General features: G+C 46.3%; 1 protein-coding gene across 6 annotated transcripts in view; it reads left to right on the forward strand.

Moving 5' to 3' along the window:
• Positions 1-440: 440 nt before the first annotated feature.
• CD99L2 (CD99 molecule-like 2) overlaps positions 441-20,883 on the forward strand; it is a 125,826-nt gene continuing 105,383 nt past the window's right edge. For 4 of the 6 annotated variants that reach the window (XM_011954652.1, XM_011954656.1, XM_011954654.1 and 1 more), the window contains exon 1: positions 441-734. In XM_011954652.1, coding sequence (XP_011810042.1) covers positions 668-734 — 67 coding nt within the window. In that variant the 5' untranslated portion in view covers positions 441-667. The remainder of the gene's footprint in view (positions 735-20,883) is intronic. The other 2 variants (XM_011954653.1, XM_011954651.1) reach the window with 2 other exon arrangements.

The following is a 20,883-nucleotide window of genomic DNA, read 5'->3' on the forward strand; positions in this document are numbered from 1 at the left end:
GCCAGTCACGAAAACGGTCCTTTTCTTCAGTCTCCGGTCAGGGTTCCACTATGGCCTCCTGCAGGGAACGGCGGGTGGGGACAGAGTGCGGGGCTCCGTGCTGGACGGTGTCTGGAGGGGCCCCGAGGGAACAACCCTTCACCGGGAGAACACCAAGGCCAGAAGGGGAAGAGCCCTGCTCAAGGTCACCCGGGAGGAAATCGGTGCCCACCGGCGCTGCCGCTTCCTGCTCTCCGGCACTGGTGACTCATTGCTCCAGGTCTGCGGGGCCACCTCCGAGACTTCGGTCTCGAGGACTGGGGTGGGTCAGGGTCTGCGGACCGCGCGCTGCCGCTGGGCCCAACCCAACCCAACCCAGACTTCCCCAGCCACCTGGAGCCGGCGGGCCACGCCCCTCGCCTGGAGCCCCGCCTCCAGACCTCGGCCCCGCCTCCGATACTGCAGCCTCGCCCCGCCCCCCCGGCCTAACCCCAGCCGGGGCGCCCTCAGGCGCCGGCTCTCTAGCGCGCTCGGCCTCCACTCTCCCGGGGCCGCGCCGCGCGCGCGCCGGATTTGGGCGGGACCCTGCAGAGGCGGCGGGGCTCCTCCTCCAGCTGCTCCTCGGCCTCCCCTTCGGGCGCTCTCGCGCTAACTGTGCTCCTCCGGGGCCCTCCGCCTGCTCCCAGCCATGGTGGCCTGGCGCTCAGCGTTCCTTGTCTGCCTCGCTTTCTCCTTGGCCACCCTGGTCCAGAGAGGTAAGGCGGGCGGGGGGCGCGCGGGGACCCCGCCCTGTGGGCCCAGGGGTCGCTCTGCGCATGAGCGGAACGGTCCCCGCCTTGCGGGCCTGCGGTGGCTGCCACCGGCTGGCCCGGCTGTCCGAGGCGGAGCGGCGGGGTCCGAGCCCCGGGCCCGTGGGGGTTGACTCCGCCGCGGTCGGAGTAGCCGGAGAGGAGGGCTGACGCTGGGCTGGAAACAGCGGATGGGCCCCCTAAAATCCTGAACGAGCAGGTGTCACCACTGGTGACAACAGCTGTCCCCAGGAGTTTACCTTTGAGAAAACCTTAAATAGAGCAGTCATTTTCGAAATTTGCTGCGAGGTCACCGACAGCAGAAGCACCTAGGTGGATTCCTAGCTCCTTTTGTCGGGATCACAGCGGGCATGGGGTGTGGGGGTGGGTCAGCGAGGTGTAGGTCTAACCAGCTCTCTAGGTGCTTCTGCCGTCCGCTTCAGTTTTTGAGACTTTGGTCATGTTTTGCCAAGGAACAGGAGAGAGAAATCCCTCTGAATCAAGGAAGCACGTTTCTTAGACCCTTTGCTGCTCAAAATGTGGTCCAGGGCCCAGCCGCATAGGCATCACCTGGGAGCTTGTAAGAACTGCAGCATCTCACGCCCCGCCCCCGACCTACTGAGTCTGATTCTGCATTTCAACTAGATCCGTGGGTAATTCTCTGGCACATTCAAGTTTGAGAAGCATTAGAATAAATGCAGTGTGTGGTTAAAAATAGGGTCTTAAACATGTACCAACAGAATCTTCTTACACTTATTTATATCCTATGTCCCCATCAGAAAAAGGGATTAAGGGAAACACTGTAATTGAACATGAATTATGCTCCGAGCTTCCTGACAATAGAAGTGAACCCAGCTGGCGGAAAATATATGAGCTCAGGAAACACACACACACACACACACACACACACACACACACACACACTTTGTCCTAGTACTGAGTTCTAGTAAGATTTATGTCACATAAAGGAACACTGGAAAACAGTGGATGGTACTAGCCAAGCCACTTTTGCAAAAGATGCAGAAATGTTTTTCATGTGGGCAACCCACCTGGAGTTGATTCACGAAGAGCCACTTAACATTCTACAGAGGTGCCAGGCTCTGTTCTAGGAACTGATGATGCGGTAGTGAACAAAACTGACATTGTCTTCATAGGGCTTACTTCCTGGTCCGGGCAGAAAACAAGCCCAACATCGAAATCTAGATATATTGTCAGTGCTATGGAGAAAAATAAAGGAAGTTATAGGGGTAAAGAGTTGTTGAATTTTCTTTTTCATTTTCGCTTTAGGATAAAATTTTTATTTTGTTTACAATGCATTTGTGGGAAAAAGTATGATCATTTGATTGACTTGCATCTAATGACATGGAAATCTTGAAAGTGGAAGCACAAAAAAAGTTAGAAAAATGATGCTCCCTTCAAAGCTGTCTTCTGAAAGTCTTCAACATTCTGTGCACATTGAGAAGGTGGGGAATAGAAATGATTGGGTCTTGCCGGCAGGGTGGCTCAAGCCTGTAATCCCAGCACTTTGGGAGGCCGAGGTGGGTGGATCACGAGGTCAGGAGATCAAGACCATCCTGGCTAACACGGTGAAACCCTGTCTCTACTAAAAATACAAAAAATTAGCCGGGCGTGGTGGCGGGCACCTGTAGTCCCAGCTACTCGGGAGGCTGAGGCAGGAGAATGGCATGAACCCGGGAGGCGGAGGTTGCAGTGATCTGAGATTGCGCCACTGCACTCCAGCCTGGGCGACACAGCAAGACTCCGTCTCAAAAAAAAAAAAAAAAAAAAGATTGGGTCTCAGATTTGCACATTACAGTTGTTGATTTAAGAGGTGGAGAGGAGACAGAACCAGTACATCTGTTTTACAGATGAGGAAACAGAGGTACAGAGAGATGAAGTAACTTGCTTTAGGTCACACAGCGATTGCCAGAATTATGATTTGATGCAAGGTTTGTCCGACTGCACAGTCACTGCCTTTAAGCCCTAGGCATATGCCCTTGCACCTGGAAGTACCCCACTTCGACCACTTAGGGACTATGGGAAAATGAGTTCCCCGAATTTGTTTGCTCATCCATATGATGCCTGACAATCACAAAGGTGTTTTGAGGGGACCAGGCTTAGATCTGCAGCGTTGCTACCAGCTACCACTCCATCTCCTGAGTGCTTCCTGTGTGCCAGGCACTTCACATATATTGCTTTAAATTGCCTCGACCATTTTGCAGACTAGATATTATCATTGGCTTTCAGATGAGGGGACCCTGGTCACATAGCTCAGAAGACATAGAGCCAGGATTCAACCCAGATAAGACTGCTACCCAGCGATCTTTTATTGTTTAAATTAAAAAACCCAAAACAGAATAAGCTTTGGTTTCAAGATAAGGGCCCAGTTTTCTGGATTTTTTTTTTTTTTTGGAGATGGAGTCTCGCTCCGTTGCCCAGGCTGGAGTGCAGTGGCGCGATCTCGGCTCACTGCAAGCTCCGCTTCCCGGGTTCACTCCATTCTCTTGCCTCAACCTCCCAAGTAGCTGGGACTACAGGTGCCCGCCACCACACCCAGCTAATTTTTTGTATTTTTAGTAGAGATGGGGTTTCACCGTGTTAGCCAGGATGGTCTCTGTCTCCTGACCTCATGATCCACCTGCCTTGGCCTCCCAAAGTGCTGGGATTACAGGTGTGAGCCACCGCGCCTGGCCAACAGTTTTCTGGATCTTTTGTCCAAAATAAGATAATATGATTTTGCATTGGCGGTCTTCTCCAGGATCCTGGTAGTCTCAGAGCTGCTGCATCAAAATGACAAACACAAAGCTAGTGCCTCAGGCACCAGTTGACTCTCCTTGAGCCCTGGAGTGGCATTTTGTGTAGGCCTGCTGAGAGCCACTTTATTCTTGAGGTTCTGGTCCTCAGTAGTGGGATGTGGCTGAGAAATGCTGGCAGACCTCAGAAAGCATGCAGAAGCAGCTCTTCATAATCTGAGAAATCCTTCCAGGCTCTAGCAAGTAGCAAGTAGAGGCTGACTTTAGGCTCCCAGGAGTTTAAAGGGCGATTAACGAGTTACATTTGTTCTAATTACAGAGGGCTTTTCAGTCTGCTGTGTATTTTACCAGTTCCAAAAAGTCCTCTGAGGACAGATATGCTGCCTGTATGTGCCTCCAGAAATGGGAAGCTGTTCTTTTGAGCAGCAGGGAGAAGACTGTCAGTGATGTGGACGGGTAGTAATCTTAACAAGAGCTTCATTTCTGGAACACCTATAGGCCAGGCCCTCGGTGCCTTGCCGCATTATCCTGACCTGTGGCACTGTGACCCATATCACCTCCTGATGTCCATAGTGGCCCTTTTACATAGAGTCTTAAAGGTAACTGGTTGGTAACCCAATTCTCAGATGAAAAATATGGGGCCCAGAGAGGTTTAGGAACTTAATCAAGATAACGTTTAGCTGAATTGGATTTGAACTCAGGTTTATCTCCATAACCAGGGCAGAAGGCACGAACACAGATACCTTCAGGGATCAGGCAGGTAATAGGAATGTGAGAAGTGGTCAAGAATAAGCATGATGGAGGGGCTGAGCACAGTGGCTCATGCCTGTAATCTCAGCACCTTGGGAGGCTGAGTTGGCCAGATTACTTGAGCTCAGGAGTTGGAGACCAGCCTGGGTAACATAACAAGAGCCCCATCTCTACAAAAAATACAAAAATTAGCCAGGCGTGGTGGCGTGTGCCTGTAGTCCCAGCTACTCGGACGGCTGAGGATTGCTTGAGCCTGGGAGGCAGAGGTTGCAATGAGCCAAGATCGTACCATTGCGCTTCAGCCTGGGTGACAGAGTGAGACCCTGTCTCAAACGAAACAAAACAAACACACACACATACAAAACAAAGGAATAAAAGAATAAACGTGATGAGTATGTTGGCAAGCCACCAAGTGCCTGCTCCCTTAAAGAGAGGTCCAGCTTACACATGGAGTATAGGCTTTAAAGCACACCTGCCCAGTGCTGCTGTGACTCTGTCCCATGTGCCTAACTGCTCAGTGCTACGGTTCCTCATCTGTGAAACAGGGATAACAACACTATCTACCTCATGGGGTGGTTATTAGGATTAAATGAGTAGAAACGTAGAAAGCATTTAGCACAGCACCTGGCTCCAAGTGAGCAAGACATTCCAAGCCACATTTTAAAAATAAGTGAAGCAAACCTTGAAAGGCATCATTTATACAAAATGTCCAGAGTTGGCAAATCCATAGAGACAGAAAGTAGATTAGTGGTTGCCAGCAGCTGGGATGAAGGGGGATGGGGAGTGTCTGCTTAATGAGCAAGGGGTTTCTGTTTGGGATGATGACAATGTTCTGGAACTAGAGGTTATGATTGCAAAATATGTGAATGTACTAAAAACCATGAATTGTACACTTTAAAAGGCTGAATTGTGGCCAGGCGCAGTGGCTCATGCCTGTAATCCCAGCTTGTTGGGAGGCTGAGGCGGGTGGATCAACTGAGGTCAGGAGTTCGATACCAGCCTGGCCAACATGGCAAAACCCCATCTCTACTGAAAATACAAAAATTAGCCAGGCATGGTGGTACACGCCTGTAGTCCCAGCTACTTGGGAGGCTAAAGCATGAGAATTGCCTGAATCTGGGAGGCAGAGGCTGCAGTGAGCTGACATCATGCCACTGCACTCCAGTCTGGGTGACAGAGCGAGATTCTGTCTCAAAACAAAAAAAAAAAGGGCTGAGTTGTATAGGAACTATATTTTCAGTTAAAAATTCACTGGGTACTGACTTGTACACTTTAAAACGGTGAATTGTATAGGAATTACATTGCCATTTGAAAAAATTCACTGTATAATCCAAGCAGAATAAGTGTGAGAAGTGGCAACAGGTTACCCCTGGGTTGGGGTTGTTTTCAAGGTCCTAGAGCTTGGTTCGGGGGGCATAAGAGCAAAGTGGGCCCCATGTGCTGGCAGTGCTGAGATGCCAGGCTGGGATCCAGGTAGAAGCCTCATGGGCTGACTTAGGGGATTGGACTGAGCCAGATGGGCCACAAAGGCATCTGCAGGGTTGGGCCAGAGATGCTTAACCCTGCCTGCCTGAGTTCAGGAATGGTCCATGCAACAGTGGCATGATGGGGAGAGGGGAACTTCCCTTTCCTACATGGCTCCAGGGTCACCATTATGGGTGCTAGTCAGTTGCTGCACTGGTCTGGCAGAAGGTCTGGGGACTCTGCCTGTTAGTCTTACCTGCTTTGACTGGTTTTCAGTCTTTTCCTTGCTGTCACAGGTCACATCTCTGTCCCTTGCATTACTTTGGACACAGGATATCTCAAATGTGTTGTTTGTTTCTTTGTTTTTTTGAGATGGAGTCTTGCTCTGTCGCCCAGGCTGGAGTGCAATAGTGCGATCTCACCGCAACCTCCACCTCCCAGGTGCAAGAGATTCTCCTGCCTCAGCCTACTGAGTAGCTGGGATTACAGGAGCCCGCTACCACACCCGGCTAATTTTTTTGTACTTTTAGTAGAGATGGGGTTTTGCCATGTTGGCCAGGCTGGTCTCAAACTCCTGACCTCAGGTGTTCCACCCGCCTTGGCCTTCCAAAGTGCTGAGATTACAGGCATGAACCACCACGCCCAGCCCGTGTTTTTAAACACGTGCACAGAAACTATCCAGGAATCAGCATCAGTAGGCATTGAGGAAGGGCATGAAGTTGCCTTCAGTGGAGATGATGCTGATTAGGCCCATTTTGGCTGCTCAGAAGGGAGTGTTGGGAGGAGCTGGGTTTCATTCTTGTGCGTTCAGGAAAGATACCTTCCAGATACATCGACTTTCCTGTTCTGTTCTTTTCCCCACCTGGTGTTTCGCTTTTTCTGCTGTGTGTTCACTCTTAGGTGTTTTTTTTTTTTTTTTTTCGTCGAGATGGAGTTTCAGTCTTGTTGCCCAGGCTGGAGTGCCATGGCGCGATATTGGCTCACTGCAACCTCTGCCTCCTGGATTCAAGCAGTTCTCCTGCCTCAGCCTCCGAAATAGCTGGAATTACAGACATGCGCCACTATACCCGGCTAATGTTGTATTTTTAGTGGAGACAGGGTTTCTCCATGTTGGTCAGGCTGGTCTCAAACTCCCGACCTCAGGTGATCCGCCTGCCTCAGTCTCCCAAAGTGCTGGGATTACAGGTGTGAGCCACCACGCCTGGCTCACTCTTAGGTTTTGTACTTTGCACGTTATTCCTCTTCTGCTCTTGGGTGCCTGGGAGGACTGGCTCAAGGGGTTCCTGTCCCCCAATCCAGACTGGGCCCTCCCTGAGGCTAGGTCCACTGACTGGTGAATGTTGGTTTGCATGTAAAAGCTTCACTTCATCATAGACACCTATCAAGAATGCGCCAGAAAATCTTTCACGTAGGCACATGTTCTACATGGAGTAGGGTGGGAAGCTGCAGTAGAAAGAATAGTAATGAGCCCCCAAAGATGTCCACGTCCTGATCTCTGGAACCTGTGAATATGTTAGGCTCCATGGCAAGGGAAATTCAGTAAGGTAGCAGATGGAATTCAGGCTGCCAATCAGCTGACCTTAAAATAATATTAGCCTGGATTATCCAGGTGGGCCCAATGTAATCACCTGGGTCCTTTAAATACAGAAGAGGGAGGTAGAAGAGGCGGGGATTAGAGCCATGTCATATGCAAAGGACTCACCCGGCCATTGCTAGCTCTGAAGATGGAGCAAGGGGCCAGGAGCCAAGGACCGCACAGCCTGTAGAAGCTGGAAAAGACAGGGAACAGATTTTTCTCTAAAGTCTCCAGAAGGAACACAGCCCTGCCCACACCTTGAGTTTAGCCCATGAGACCTGGGTTGGACTTTTATCTCTGAAACTGTGAGACAATAAATGTGTATTGTTTGAAACTGTTGAATATAGTATATTTTGTTATAACTAAAACAGGATGCTAATAAGAAGCTAAGAGTTAGATACTAGCATCCTCTTCCTTCTTTGGAAAACTAGTATGTGATGTTTCCTTACATTGTTTCAGTTTTACCATTTTTAAATCAATCCCTAGAATGCTCTAAGTTCAGTATTTTAAAATAAATGTGCAGAAAATTGGGTTGTAGTGATGTTTTTGGTGCAGCAATGAATGTTTAGAAGCATCTCTGAGGACCCAGGAAGGTAGCTGGATTTCTGGTGCTTGCATTTGATTCCAAACTGCTTTACAAGGAGATGGGAGTCTGTACTTCTGCTTTGGAGCATGGCGCATGCTGCAGGTCACCTGCAGTGGGGGGTCACTGGCTGTCTCCAGAGGCCTTTCCCACCCTTCTCCTCCAGTCCTGATGGCCGCACTTGAAGCAGAATGCAGCCTGGGGCCAGCAGACAGAGGGTTTCTGATTTGTGCAGGCCACACTTGCCCCTTCGCTGAGGAGGAGGAGGAGTGTGCTGCCGGCCCGCCTTTCTCCTGGCCGCCCTTCCCAGTGCTGTGGCTTCAGCTAATTGTGTCGACTCCCTGTCTCTCAAGTTGGGGATAGGAGTGGGGGTGTGGGGAGAGGACCAGACAGGAATGGGTGTACCTGAATCCCCCACTCCCGCTTCAACCAGTGTTGTTTTTTGTTTGTTGGTTTGTTTCTTGAAAGCAAGTTTATTTTTATTTTATTTACTTATATTATTATGTTTTTTGAGACAGAGTTTTGCTCTTGTCGCCCAGGCTGGAGTGCAGTGGCACAGTCTTGGCTCACTGCAGCCTCTGCCTCCCGGGTTCGAGTGATTCTCCTGCCTCAGCCTCCTGAGAAGCTGGGATTATAGGCGCCCGCCACCTCGCCCAGCTAATTTTTGTATTTTTAGTAGAGATGGGATTTCACCATGTTGGCCAGGCTGGTCTTGAATTCCTGACCTCAGGTGATCCACCTGCCATGGCCTCACAAAGTGCTGGGATGACAGGCATGAGCCACCGTGCCCAGCCAGAAAGCAAGTTTAAAAGAATGAAAGAATGGCTACTCCATAGGCAGAACAACTGCACTTCACCCAGTTTTGAGCTTTGTTTTTATTAGTTTTCTACCTTGGGCTTCTCACAAGATGTCAGAATGTTCTGCTGCTTTACAGCAGAAGTATCTTTGAAAACTGCTGTGGTTGAATCCTACAGATACAACACCCCTGTTCAGTGAACATCTGTGTAGAGGACAGGCTAGAAAACATCTAGCTGTCATTGTTAGGTGGTTGTATTTGGGATTATTTTCTAAATTAGAGGTGATACTCTCCACAGGAAGTATTACTGCAGTGTGGAATTTCTTTCCACCAAAATAGTGCCCAGGGCACAGCCTGGGCTCATTTTGACATTCTACTTTTTCTTTTTTTTGTTTTTTTATTGCTGCTTCAGCTAGCCTGGGATGGTATAACTATATTCAGTATTTCTTTCAGCCTAAGGGCAATGTGGGGAAAAAAAAATCTGAGATGTGAATGGCACTTGAGATACTAAGGAAACCCATGGGCTAACCCCAAGGAGGCCAGAGGACAAAGAAGCCCTTTAATGAAGCTCATACCAGTCAGTGGCCTGGGGCACAGAGAGTGGATCTGAAGGGCAGATGGCAGGCAGCAGGCCTCATCCTGAATGAGCAGCCAGGACCCATGTGGGGGCACTGTGCGTGAAACAGAGCAGGGTAAAACATGCACCTGCCCTCAAGGAGATTAAAGTCCAGACAGACCTGGAAGCAACTATACATAGTCACATGTATCCTAAAAGACACACAAGGATTCCATTATTGCTGTAGTGCTATCTGCCAAGAAGACACTTGCCCCCTTTCTCCCAGGTTGAAAGCTGTTGCTGTCGCCTATTGCCGCATAATGAGCCTCCACACATTAGTGGCTTGAAACAACTGTTTTACTATGCTCTTAGACCTATCCCATAGGTTGGGAATTAGGATAATGCAGCAAGGATGGCCATCTCTGCTCTACTGCATCTAGGACCTCAGCTAGGAGGACTCAAATGGCTGGGGGCTAGAGTCATCTGGAGGTTTTTTTCACTCACATGTCATAAAGGATGGGCTTAGCTGGGGTTGTCCACTGGAGCACCCACACGTGGCCTCTCTGGTTTGAGCTTCCTTATAGCAAGGAAACTGTATTTGAACTTCTTACATAGCCCCTTTAGGTTCTAAGCGTGAGTATTCCAGTAGACAAAGTAGAAGACAGATGGGCCTTTTAAGAAAAAAACCGTTTAAAAACTGTGGTAAAATACACATAACATTTACCATTTTAACCATTTTAAAGCACACAGTTCAGTGGCATTAAATATATTTTTTGTGTGTGTGATCATCACCATTCCCCCTCCCCTAACCCCTGGCGCCCACTCATCTGCTTCCTATCTGGATTTGCCTATTCTGGACATTTCATAGCAATGGAATCAGATAGTATTTGTCCTTTTGAGATTGGCTTGTTTCACTTAGCATGATGTTTTCTGGGTTCCTCCCTGTTGCAGCGTGGATCAGTACTCCATTTCTTCTTATTCAATTTACGGTTGAATAGTATTCTATTGTACGGGTAGACCGTGTTTTGCTTGTCCAGCCATCAGCTGATGGACGTTTGGGTTGTTTCCACCCTTTGGCTATTGTGAGTAGTGCTGCTGTGGACATTCGTGTACAAGTCTTTGAGCAGCTGTTTTCAATTCTTTGGGATATATGCCTAGATCATGGTCTTTTATGACTTGGCCTCAGAAGTCACTAGCATGACTTTCATTAAATTCTATAGGTTATGAGTCAGCTGAGGGTAGTGTAGATTCAAAGTGAGAACATATATCCTACCTCTTAAGGGAAGAGTGCCAAATAATTCTTAGCCATCATTTGAAACTGCCACACAAATCTCAGATTTTTGGGTCCTGCTGAAATATTGCTCCCTCCCTGGAGCGTATCCCAGTTCTCCTAGTTGGGAGTAACTGCTTGTAGCTCTATTGTGATGGCAACTTCTCTCACCTCTCTAGTTCTTTATGAAATAATCACCATGAGGTATATTTGTTAGTGTCCAGTTAGTAGCCTGGCTCCGTTTGTGCCTCTTCATTTTCTGTTCCTTCCCGTGATGCCATGCTGCTGTTGTCAGCAGTCGGGTTCTCTCTCTGAGTGGGGGATGGATCAGCTGATTCTGAGAGCCCTTCAGCACTGATGTTCAGTGGGCTCCAAGTGCTCTTGTTTGTACAGGCTTTCTCCATGAGGGAGGCGTCCTTCTGACAGCACAGTGCCTACTGTGTAGCCTTGGAGGAGCTTGCTGAGTGTAGGTCTCAAGGAGTTTGGATTAACTCTCAAGGTGGGGCAGCCTGGGGATTTGCCCTTCTTCACCTTGGAAGAAGAGTCCCTGAGGGCTGAGTTTTTTTGGTTTTTTGTGTTTGTTTTTGTTTTTGGAAACGGAGTTTCGCTCTTGTCACCCAGGCTGAAGTGCAGTGGCGCACTCTCAGCTCACTGCAACCTCTGCCTCCTGGGCTCAAGGGATTCTCCTGCCTCAGCCTCCTGAGTAGCTGCGATTACAGGCATGCGCCACCATGCCTGGCTAATTTTTGTATTAATAGTAGAGACATGGTTTCACCATATTGGCCAGGCTGATCTACAACTCCTGACCTCAGTTGATCCACCTGCCTTGGCCTTCCAAAGTGCTGGGATCACAGGCATGAGCCACCACACCTGGCATTTTTTTTTTTTTTTTTTTGAGACAGGGTCTCACTTTGTCACCTAAGCTAGAGTACAGTTGCACCATCATGGGTCAATGCCACCCCAAGCCTTAGGCTCAGGGGATCCTCCCACCTCAGCCTCCCATGTAGTTGGGACCGCAAACATGTGATACCGTGCCCAACTAATTTTTTTATTTATTTGTAGAGACAGAATCTCAAACTCCTGGGCTCAAGTGATCCTCCCGCCTCACCTCCCAAAGTGTTGGGATTACAGGTGTGAGCCATGGCGCCTGGCCTGAGTACTCTCCTAGATAGAGACTACTGAGCAGAGTTTCTGAACCATGGCACTGTTGACCTTTGGACCAGATAATTTTTCTGCAAGGGATGAGGTGGGTGGGTGTCCTGTGTGTTGGAGGATGTTTAGCAGCATCCTTGGCTTGCCCACTAGATGCGGGTAGTACTCCCCTCCCTAGTCTTGTCAACCAAAAATAACTCCAGACATTGCCCAGAGTCCCTTAGGGAGTGGGGGGTGGTGAATCACCCCTTGTTGAGAACCACGACTGTAAAGACAGATACAGCCATGCCTTGCTTAACAATGGAGAGACATTCTGAGAAATGTCATGTGATCTCATTGTGTGAACATCATGGAGTGTACTCACATAAGCATAGATGGTATAGCCTACTACATGCCCCTAGGCTACAAACCTGTACAGCCATGTGACTGTACTGAATACTGTAGGCAGTTGTAATACAAAGGCAAGCATTCATGCATCTAAACATAGAAAAGGTAGTGTGTTGTGCTAACATGTTATGATGGTTACCATGTCACTAAGCGATAAGAATAACTGGGAATTTGGGGCCCCAGTTATAATCTTATGGGACCACCATCGTATATGCAGCCCATCATTTGAGGGAAATATATTGCTATGTGGCCCCATGACTATATAGTCTTTGTAATATCACTCTGTTTTCAGTATTCTTCATGAGTCACTAAAGTTTTCTGCCATCATCACATTGCCCAGGACAGACATGTTGGAATAGATCAGATCACAGCCAGTCTTGCACATTGGTATCAGCTCAGACAGTTCTGTTTTTTTCTTTGTTCTCTACAGGGCAAGTTCTAAGCTTAGGCAACTCTAGAAACATACCTTAGACTCCTTGATGAGCTTTCAGGTCACCCTAGTGAGACCGTATGCATCACCAATTTGTGTAGTTAGTTATTTTCTGCATAGACTTCCACAGATGGCTCATCTCATCTCTTTTATGTTCACTCTTATTAGTTTCCATTTTAGATGGCGACCTTGTCTTTTTAATGCATTTAATGATTCTCTGCGAACCAGTGAAAAAGAATAAACAGCAAAATGAGCCAAAGATTTGACCAGGCAATTCATGTAGGTAGAAATCAAATTGGACAATAAACATATAAAAAGATGATCAGCTTCATTAGTAATCGGAGAGATGCAAATTAAACTATAATAAGATAACATTACATACCCTCTGGTAGGCTAAAAATTGTGATAAAGTCTGACATACCAAATGTGTACACAGTTACAAGAGTAATATGTACTCTTTGTAGTAAACATGGGAAATGTGGAGAAGTGTAGAGAAAATACAAACCTCATTACCCAGGGATAACCACTGTTAGCATGTTAGAATACAGTATGTCAATAATTTTTTCTATGCTGAAATATGTATTTCACGTTATTGGCATCAAACTGTATATAGTTTTCACCAGTATTGTGAAATATAACAGATATAGAAAAACATGCAAAGCTTATATGTACAGTTAACTTTTTTTTTTTTTTGTAGACGTGGAGTCTCGTTGTGTTGTCCAGGCTTGTCTGAATTCCTGGCCTCAAGCGATATTCCTGTCTCAGCCTCCTAAAGTACTGGGATTATAGGCACAAGCCACTGCACCCAGCCATATATGTACAGTTTAACAAAAATGTGTAAAATGAAAACCTGTATCACCACGGACCAGGTCAAGAAATAGAATGTTGACAACACTTATACAGACCCCTGTGTGCCCCTCCCAGTCACAGCCCCCTCCCTCCCTGTAGAGGTAGCCACCCACCCCCCGACTTTTGTGCAGTCATTTTCTCCCTTTACTTTATACTCTGCCACCTATGTATGCAGCCCTAAATCGTATAGTTTTGTTTTACCTGTCTTCTAACCTTGTAGAAATGGGATTACACCATGTGTAATCTGTTTTGTCTTTCTCCCAACATTATTGTCGATCTGTTGTGTGTCACTGTAGTTCATTTGTTTTCATTGCTGTGTGTTATTCCACTGTTTGTCTACATCACAAGTTGTTTCTTAATCTATTCTCTTATTAATGAACATTTGGACAATTTCCAGTTTGGGGCCATTTTAAGTAGTGCTGCCAGGAGCATTCTTATGCAGATGTGCAAAAGTTTCTCTAGGGCAGAGGTTCTCACACTGTGCTCTGAGGACCCTTGTGGGAGCCTGTGAGACTTCTTCAGGGGGTCTACAAGGTCCAACTACATTTATTGATTGATTAATTGGTTGATTGAGACGGGGTCTCACTCTGTTGCCAGGCTGGAGTGCAGTGGTGCATTTTCAGCTCACTGCAACCTCCACCTCCCAGGCTCAAGTGATTGATCCTCCCCTCTCAACCTCTGCAGTAGCTGGGACCACAGGTACATGCTAGCATGCCTGGCCAATTTTTTTGTATTTTTGGTAGAGATGGGGTTGCACCATGTTACCCAGGCTAGTCTTGAACTCCAAGCTCAAGCAGTCCACCCACCTCAACTTCCCAAACTGCTGGGATTATAAGTGTGAGACACTGCCCAGCCCAACTACTTACATATTAATACTAGGATGTTAACTGCCTTTTCCATTCTCCTCTCACGAGTATGCAGTGGCATTTTTTAGAGACTATGTGACATGCAGTATCATCACCCAGATGGCGAATGGAATGTGTGTTTGTATCTTATGGATTACAAATGCCTGTTTTAATTTCTGATATGATAAATATCAATAGCAGTCACTGATATAAATAAAAGCTCTTTGAGGTCCTCAATAATTTTGAGTGTATGTAAAGTCTTTCAGGCCAAAAAGTTTGAAAATTGCTGCTCTAGGGTTACATCTAGAAGTGAATTTCCTGAATTATGCAGTATTTGGAACTTGAGTTTTATGAGGTGGTACTAAACTGTCTTCCAAAATGGTTGTACCAATTTATATTCCTACCAGAAGCGTAGAAAAGTTGCTGTTGTGCCAGCCTCACCAACGCTTGGTACTATCAGACTTGACTATGATATTTAGCCTACTGGGGCTTTTTATATTATTGTAATGGTTTCGTTTGCATCTTTCTGGTTACTAATGAGGTTGAACATCTTTTCCTATGTTTATCTTCCAGTTTGGTTTCCTCTTTTAGGAATTGCCTGCTTGTCTTTGGCTCATTTTCCTGTTTACTCTTTCTCTACTGATACTCACTCATGATTCGTTTCCTCATGTGCTTGGTGGTTTGTTTATTTATTTATTTTTTTGGCTGTGTACTGCTTATTGTAATTGAAATATATATCTGGGGAATCTTTGAAGTCTAGGGTAAATTTGCCTTCTTCCAGAGAAGAATTTGTGTTTGGTTTTTGTCAGGTGCCTTGTGTGATTAGTCTGGGACTACCTTAAACAAAGTTTCTACCATTTTCGCTTTGTTTTGCCATCATCAAGGCAGCCTTTCTTGCAGTCCTCTGGGGGTAGAATTTGGGAGGGGCATATTTGTTTCTGAGTCGCCCTTGCCCCAAGGGTGTAACACTTTGGGGTCCCAGCTTAATATGATAATAATTTTCTGTTACATTCCTTTAATGGCCATGGGCCTGCTCTTTAGTCTCCTTTGCCACCCTTGGAAGATTGTCAAAACCAAAGTCAAAATTTGTCTAGATTGGCAGATGCCCTCAGAGCCTGTGGCTGCATGTGCATGGACTCCTACCTCCCTGGATTTTCCACTGTCTTTTAGGGGTTGTCATGTTTTGTTTGTTTGTTTGTTTTTTGAGATGGAGTTTTACTCTCATTGCCCAGGCTGGAGTGCGATGGCGTGATCTTGGCTCATTGCAACCTCTGCCTCCCAGCTTCAAGCAGTTCTCCTGCCTCAGCTTCCCGAGTAGCTGGGATTACAGGCATGCACCACCACGCCCGGCTAATTTTGTATTTTTAGTAGAGACGGGGTGTCTCCCTGTTGGTCAGGCTGGTCTTGAACTCTCGACCTCAGGTGATCCGCCCGCCTCAGCCTCCCAAAGTGCTGGGATTACAGGCGTGAACCACCATGCATGGCCTGTCATAGTTGTTTTTTGCCAACTTGTCAGTTCTTCAACACTTCTAAACGTTTTAAAATGATATTTTAGAAACAACCATTTTAGTTGTTTGTAATGGGAATATTGGTCCAAATAATCTATTCTCCCATTACTAGAAACACAAATTGATACATCTTTGTTTATATAACCTTATATTGTGAGTATCTTATGTGTTATAGTTAAAACATGTTTTGAATATAATTTTTTAAAAATTTTTTGAGATGGAGTCTGACTCTGTTGCCCAGGCTGGAGTGCAGTGCCATGGTCTCGGCTCACTGCAACCTCTGCCTCCCGGGTTCAAGTGATTTCTGGCTAATTTTTAGTATTTTTAGTAGAGACAGGGTTTCACCATGTTGGCCAGGCTGGTCTCGAACTCCTGACCTCAAGTGATCAGCCTGCCTTGGCCTCCCAAAGTGCTAGGATTATAGACATGAGCCACTGCATCCAGCCTGAATATAATTTTTGATGAATATTTAGGTTGATTCTAGGTCTTTGCTGTTATAAATAACATTTCATTAAATATCTTTGTGTGTAATATTTGGATGAACATTATTTCTAGTTACAGAGTGAGAGGGAGAGGTGGGAGAGAGAGGGTCTAAACCTTAGTGCTCAGTTAATGTTAACTCTTGTCACCCATTATTACCCGTACACATGGGATGGCTGAAGGGCACGTGGAGCCATCCTGCCTAATGGCCTTGGTCTTTTCCCTGGAGGAGGAGACAAGGTCTTGTGCTGAGTGTATGAGGAGCCAGGTAGAGAGTTAAGACTGGAAAGAGTACTGTTAGGGACAAAGGGAGCCAATTAAGGAAATGTTGATTGTCAAGGCACCCCAAGGGCCTGGCTTGACTCACACACCCTGAGCTGGCACCTGTGCCAGTGCTAATCAGGACAGTGATACAAGACTTTCTCCTGCAATGTGGCACCACCTCCAGAATACAGCAAGGCTGCCTGGTGGCAGGATCACCATTCCTGGTCAGTTCCCTCCAAGAACTCTTAATTAAGTGCTGCGTATACATCAGGCATCTTGCTTGGTGCTGGACCAGTGGTGATGCAGGCACTGGCTGTGTTTCAGGGAGCTCCTGGTCCAGTGGGGTTGGGGGAGTGGGTTCTCTTATCAGAGTTGAGGATTGGCAGGGCAGCGGCAGAGCACTGTGACAAGTATTGCTGGCTCTGGCTACAGTCTCTGTGGTGACCTAGCTGGGACTGTGCCAGGTGGCAAAGGAGGTAGAGCCCATTGAAGCTTCGAGGATGATCAGAAAGGATTGCTGAGGGTGGCCTGGCAGCCTCTGCGAGCCTGCTGGGATATAGGTTGGGCCAGGATTGGGAAGATAGGGCCAAGGTCACAGAGTGGGATTTCCAAGGCGGGACAGTTTCTTGTCCAGTGTGGGATGAAGTGAATTGAGAGCCTTTAGTGAAATGACAGCGTGAAGGACACTGGAGAGGAGGAAGGAGGTCAAGGGACCAAGGGCAGGCTGACTTAGGGTGGAGAGAGAACCCAGCCACAGCCAGGCGGCTCCCTCTCACTTGCTCTAGCTCCCTCTCGCTAGAAGGGAAGGTACTGGAAGTCAGGAGAGGACAGCCTTAGGAAGCAGGTCAACAGCCAGGTGACTGCAGCCCTCCAGCGTTGAAGTACTGACAAGATTCTAAGAACATCCATGACAGAACCTAGGAGATGGGAAATGCAGAGAGGTAACTAGAGAATGAGAGCGGGTTTCTTGGAAGGCCCCAATCTTCTCTGTAGAAGAGAAAATAGTGGTAGAAAGTCACAAAGGGACTTGCCCCAAGTCACAGATGCGTCCTTTATATCCGCTGCCTCTAAACTACAGAAGGCTTTTTTGTGTAGAGGATTAATTTCCTTTCTCCTCCCACATGTTAAAACGGTTCCATTTTCTTTTACACACTATACGATTCACCTGTTAAAATACACAACTTGGTGGTTTCTACTATATTCAAAGCTGTGCAACCGTCGCTCTCATTGTCCAATTTTAGAACATTTTATTACCCTAAAAAGAAACCCTTTACCAGCCCCTCTCCATTCCCCACCTTCCCCCTGGCCCTCAGCAGCTACTAATCTACTTTCAGCCTCTATGGATTTCCCTGTTCTGGGCATTCATATAAGTGGAATGATGTAATATCTGGCCTTTTGTGTCTGCCTTCTTTTACTTGGCATGATATTGTCAAGGCCCATCCACATCGTAGCATGGATCAGATATTCATTCCTTTTTATGGTCAAATAATATTCCATTTTATGGGTAGACCACATGGTGTTTATCTGTTCCCCAGCTGATGGACATTCAGGTTGTTTCTACTTTGCAGCTGCTATGAATAGTGCTGCTGTGAACAGTTATGTACAGATGTTTGTGTGGACTTAGGTTCTTAATTCTCTTGGGTGGAGTTGCGAAGTCACATGGTAATGCTATGTTTAACTTTGTAAGGAACTGTCAGACTATTTTACAAAGTTGCTGTGTCATTTTACCATCCCACCAGCAGTGTAGGAAGTTTCCAGTTTCTCTATGTCCTTGCCAACACTTGTTATTTTCTGTTTCATTTTTTATTTTAGTCATCCTGGTAGGTGTGAAGTGGTAACTCATGATGGGTTTGGGTTTGATTTGCATTTCCCTAGTGACTAATGAAGTTGGGTGTCTTTTTTTTTTTTTTTTTTTGGAGACGGGGTGTTGCTCTGTCACCCAGGTTGGAGTGCAGTGGCACCATCAAGGCTCACTGCAGCCTCCACCTCCCAGGCTCAACCAGTCTTCCCACCTTAGCCTCCTGAGTAGCTGGGGCTACAGGTGTGTATCACCATGCCCAGCTTTTTTGTTTTTTTTTTTTTAGTTTTTGTAGAGACAGGGTTTCGCCATGTTGCACAGGCTGGTCTTGAACTCCTGGGCTCAAGTGATCTTCCTGTCTTGGCCTCCCAAAGTGCTGGAATTACAAGTGTGAGCCACCACACCTGGCTTGGGCATCCTTTTATGTGCTCATTAGATCATGTGTTCTGGAATAAAATTCTGTTAAGGCAAAGGGCACTAAACCGGGAACCAGGAGGCCCTGGCCCTACCCTGAATCACAGTGAGTGAGTCCTTCATGTTTCTTGTTAGATTTATCTGTTGCCAGGTAATTTATGGTATATCATTCCTTTATAAATGAACCTTACCATTCTCATCTTCCTACTTGAGAGCAGGGACCTTATTGATCAAATTCAACACTTCCGCTGTATGTTTTCAATTGCCACCTTCTCCCTTTTCTTAATTCTTTCCACTCACCTAAAAAGCTAAAGTTTTCCTTCATCCTGAACATCTCTCTTTCCTCTGCCTCCCTTTTAATAAGCTAGTGCCTTATCTCCTTCCTCCTTTAGGCCTCCACTCCCTGCCTTTCTACCTTATCTGCCTTCAATTCTCAGTCAAACTGGAGTGTGACTTCTGTCATTTGGCCCTCTTGTCTACTGAAAGGTTTCTCTAAGGCCCCCAGGGTACCTGTATTTTTTAGGTTGATTATTGAAGTAGCAGGTCCCAAATAATTGATACCAGTGACCTCTCTGAGGAGTGGAATTGGAAGGAAGGGGTGACTTCACTCCTTGCTGTAGAGTTGTTATTTGGGAGGATGTATATAAGAAAGTCCTTGAATTAGCTTGGTAGAGAGCAGGCAATGGTAGTAGTGTGGCATAGAACTGCTTATTTAGAGTTGGTAGCAGGAAATGTCTACATTAGTGATATCCAAATAATGGACCCTAGTGACCTTTGAATTGACATTGGGGTCAAGCATTGTATGCAAACAGTCGATGATGTAGCTGGGTCATATGTGTACTGCAATTTAAAAAATGTATTTAGATGCTGCTTTGATTAATAAATTGCAGAAATTTTAGAATCTGATAGGGGCAGGCCTTTAAAAAATTACTCTTGTTTTGAAATTTATTTTCCATGCATTTTATTCATATATACTTTAGAGTCAAGTTTTTAAAAAAAGTCCATTGGGATTTTGATTGGAGTTGCATTGATTAGGTGAGAGTCTTAGGAAAATCAACATTTTTTTCCTTTTTTTTTTCTTTTCTTTCTTTCTTTTTTTTTTTATAGTATTAAGTTTTCCTATTCAAACTCAAGGTCTCTGTTTAGTTCTATTGTCTTTGTGTTTATGACATTTTTTCAAGTTTATTTTTCACATTGCTTGTTAGACTTATTCTCAAGTGCTTTATGGTATATATTCCTGTTGTGAATGGGACATTTTTCCCCCATGATGTTTTCACGTTTTCTTTCCTTTTTTTTTTTTGGAGACAGAGTTTTCCCCTTGTTTCCCAGGCTGGAGTGCACTGGTACGATCTTGGCTCACTGCAACCTCTGCCTCCTGGGTTCAAGTGATTATCCTGCCTCAGCCTCCTGAGTAGCTGGGATTACAGGCATGCACCACCATGCCCGGCTAATTTTTTTGTTTTTAGTAGAGACGGGGTTTCGCCATGTTGGTCAGGCTAGTCTTGAACTCCTGACCTCAGGTGATCCGCCTGCCTCGGCCTCCCAAAGTGCTGGGATTACTGCACCTGGCCCCTTACTATGTTTTCTAAGTGATGATTGTTGGTGTCTGAGAAAGCTACTGGGGTGTGTGTGTGTGTGTGTGTGTGTGTGTGTGTATGTGTTTGAGATAAGGTCTTACTCTGTTGCTCAGGCTGGAGTGCCTAGCATTCTTGGTTAGCCACTTTACCTAACAATCTTTTTATTTCTATTTCTCCTAGTTTTATTGTTTTGTATATTTTTAGCGTTGTTTTCTTTTTTTGAGACATGGACTCACTGTTGCCCAGGCTGGAATGCAGTGGTGCGATCACAGCTCACTGAAGCCTCAAACTCCTGGCCTCAAGCAATTCTCCTGTCATAGCCTCCTGAGTAGCTGGGACTACAGGTGCATGCCACCACACCTGGCTAATTTTTAAATTTTATGTAGAAACGGGCTCTTGTTATGCCCAGGCTGGTCTTAAACTCCTGGCCTCAAGTGATCCTCCTGCCTCAGTCTTTCAAAGTGCTGGGATTACAGGTATGAGCCACCATGCCTTCTCTCTCCTAGTTTTGCTCTTGATTCTGTTGGCATTTCCAGGTATATAACCATATTATCTGCAAATAGTGATGACTTTGCATCTTCCAATGTTTTTCCCTTTATAATCTCTTACCTGGTTCTCTTATCTGATTCTACTGGCTATTAAATAATAGTGGTACTAATAGTCT

The sequence above is a fragment of the Colobus angolensis genome, unplaced genomic scaffold, assembly GCF_000951035.1.
Source record: "Colobus angolensis palliatus isolate OR3802 unplaced genomic scaffold, Cang.pa_1.0 Scaffold389, whole genome shotgun sequence".
Taxonomy (NCBI): Eukaryota; Metazoa; Chordata; class Mammalia; order Primates; family Cercopithecidae; genus Colobus; species Colobus angolensis.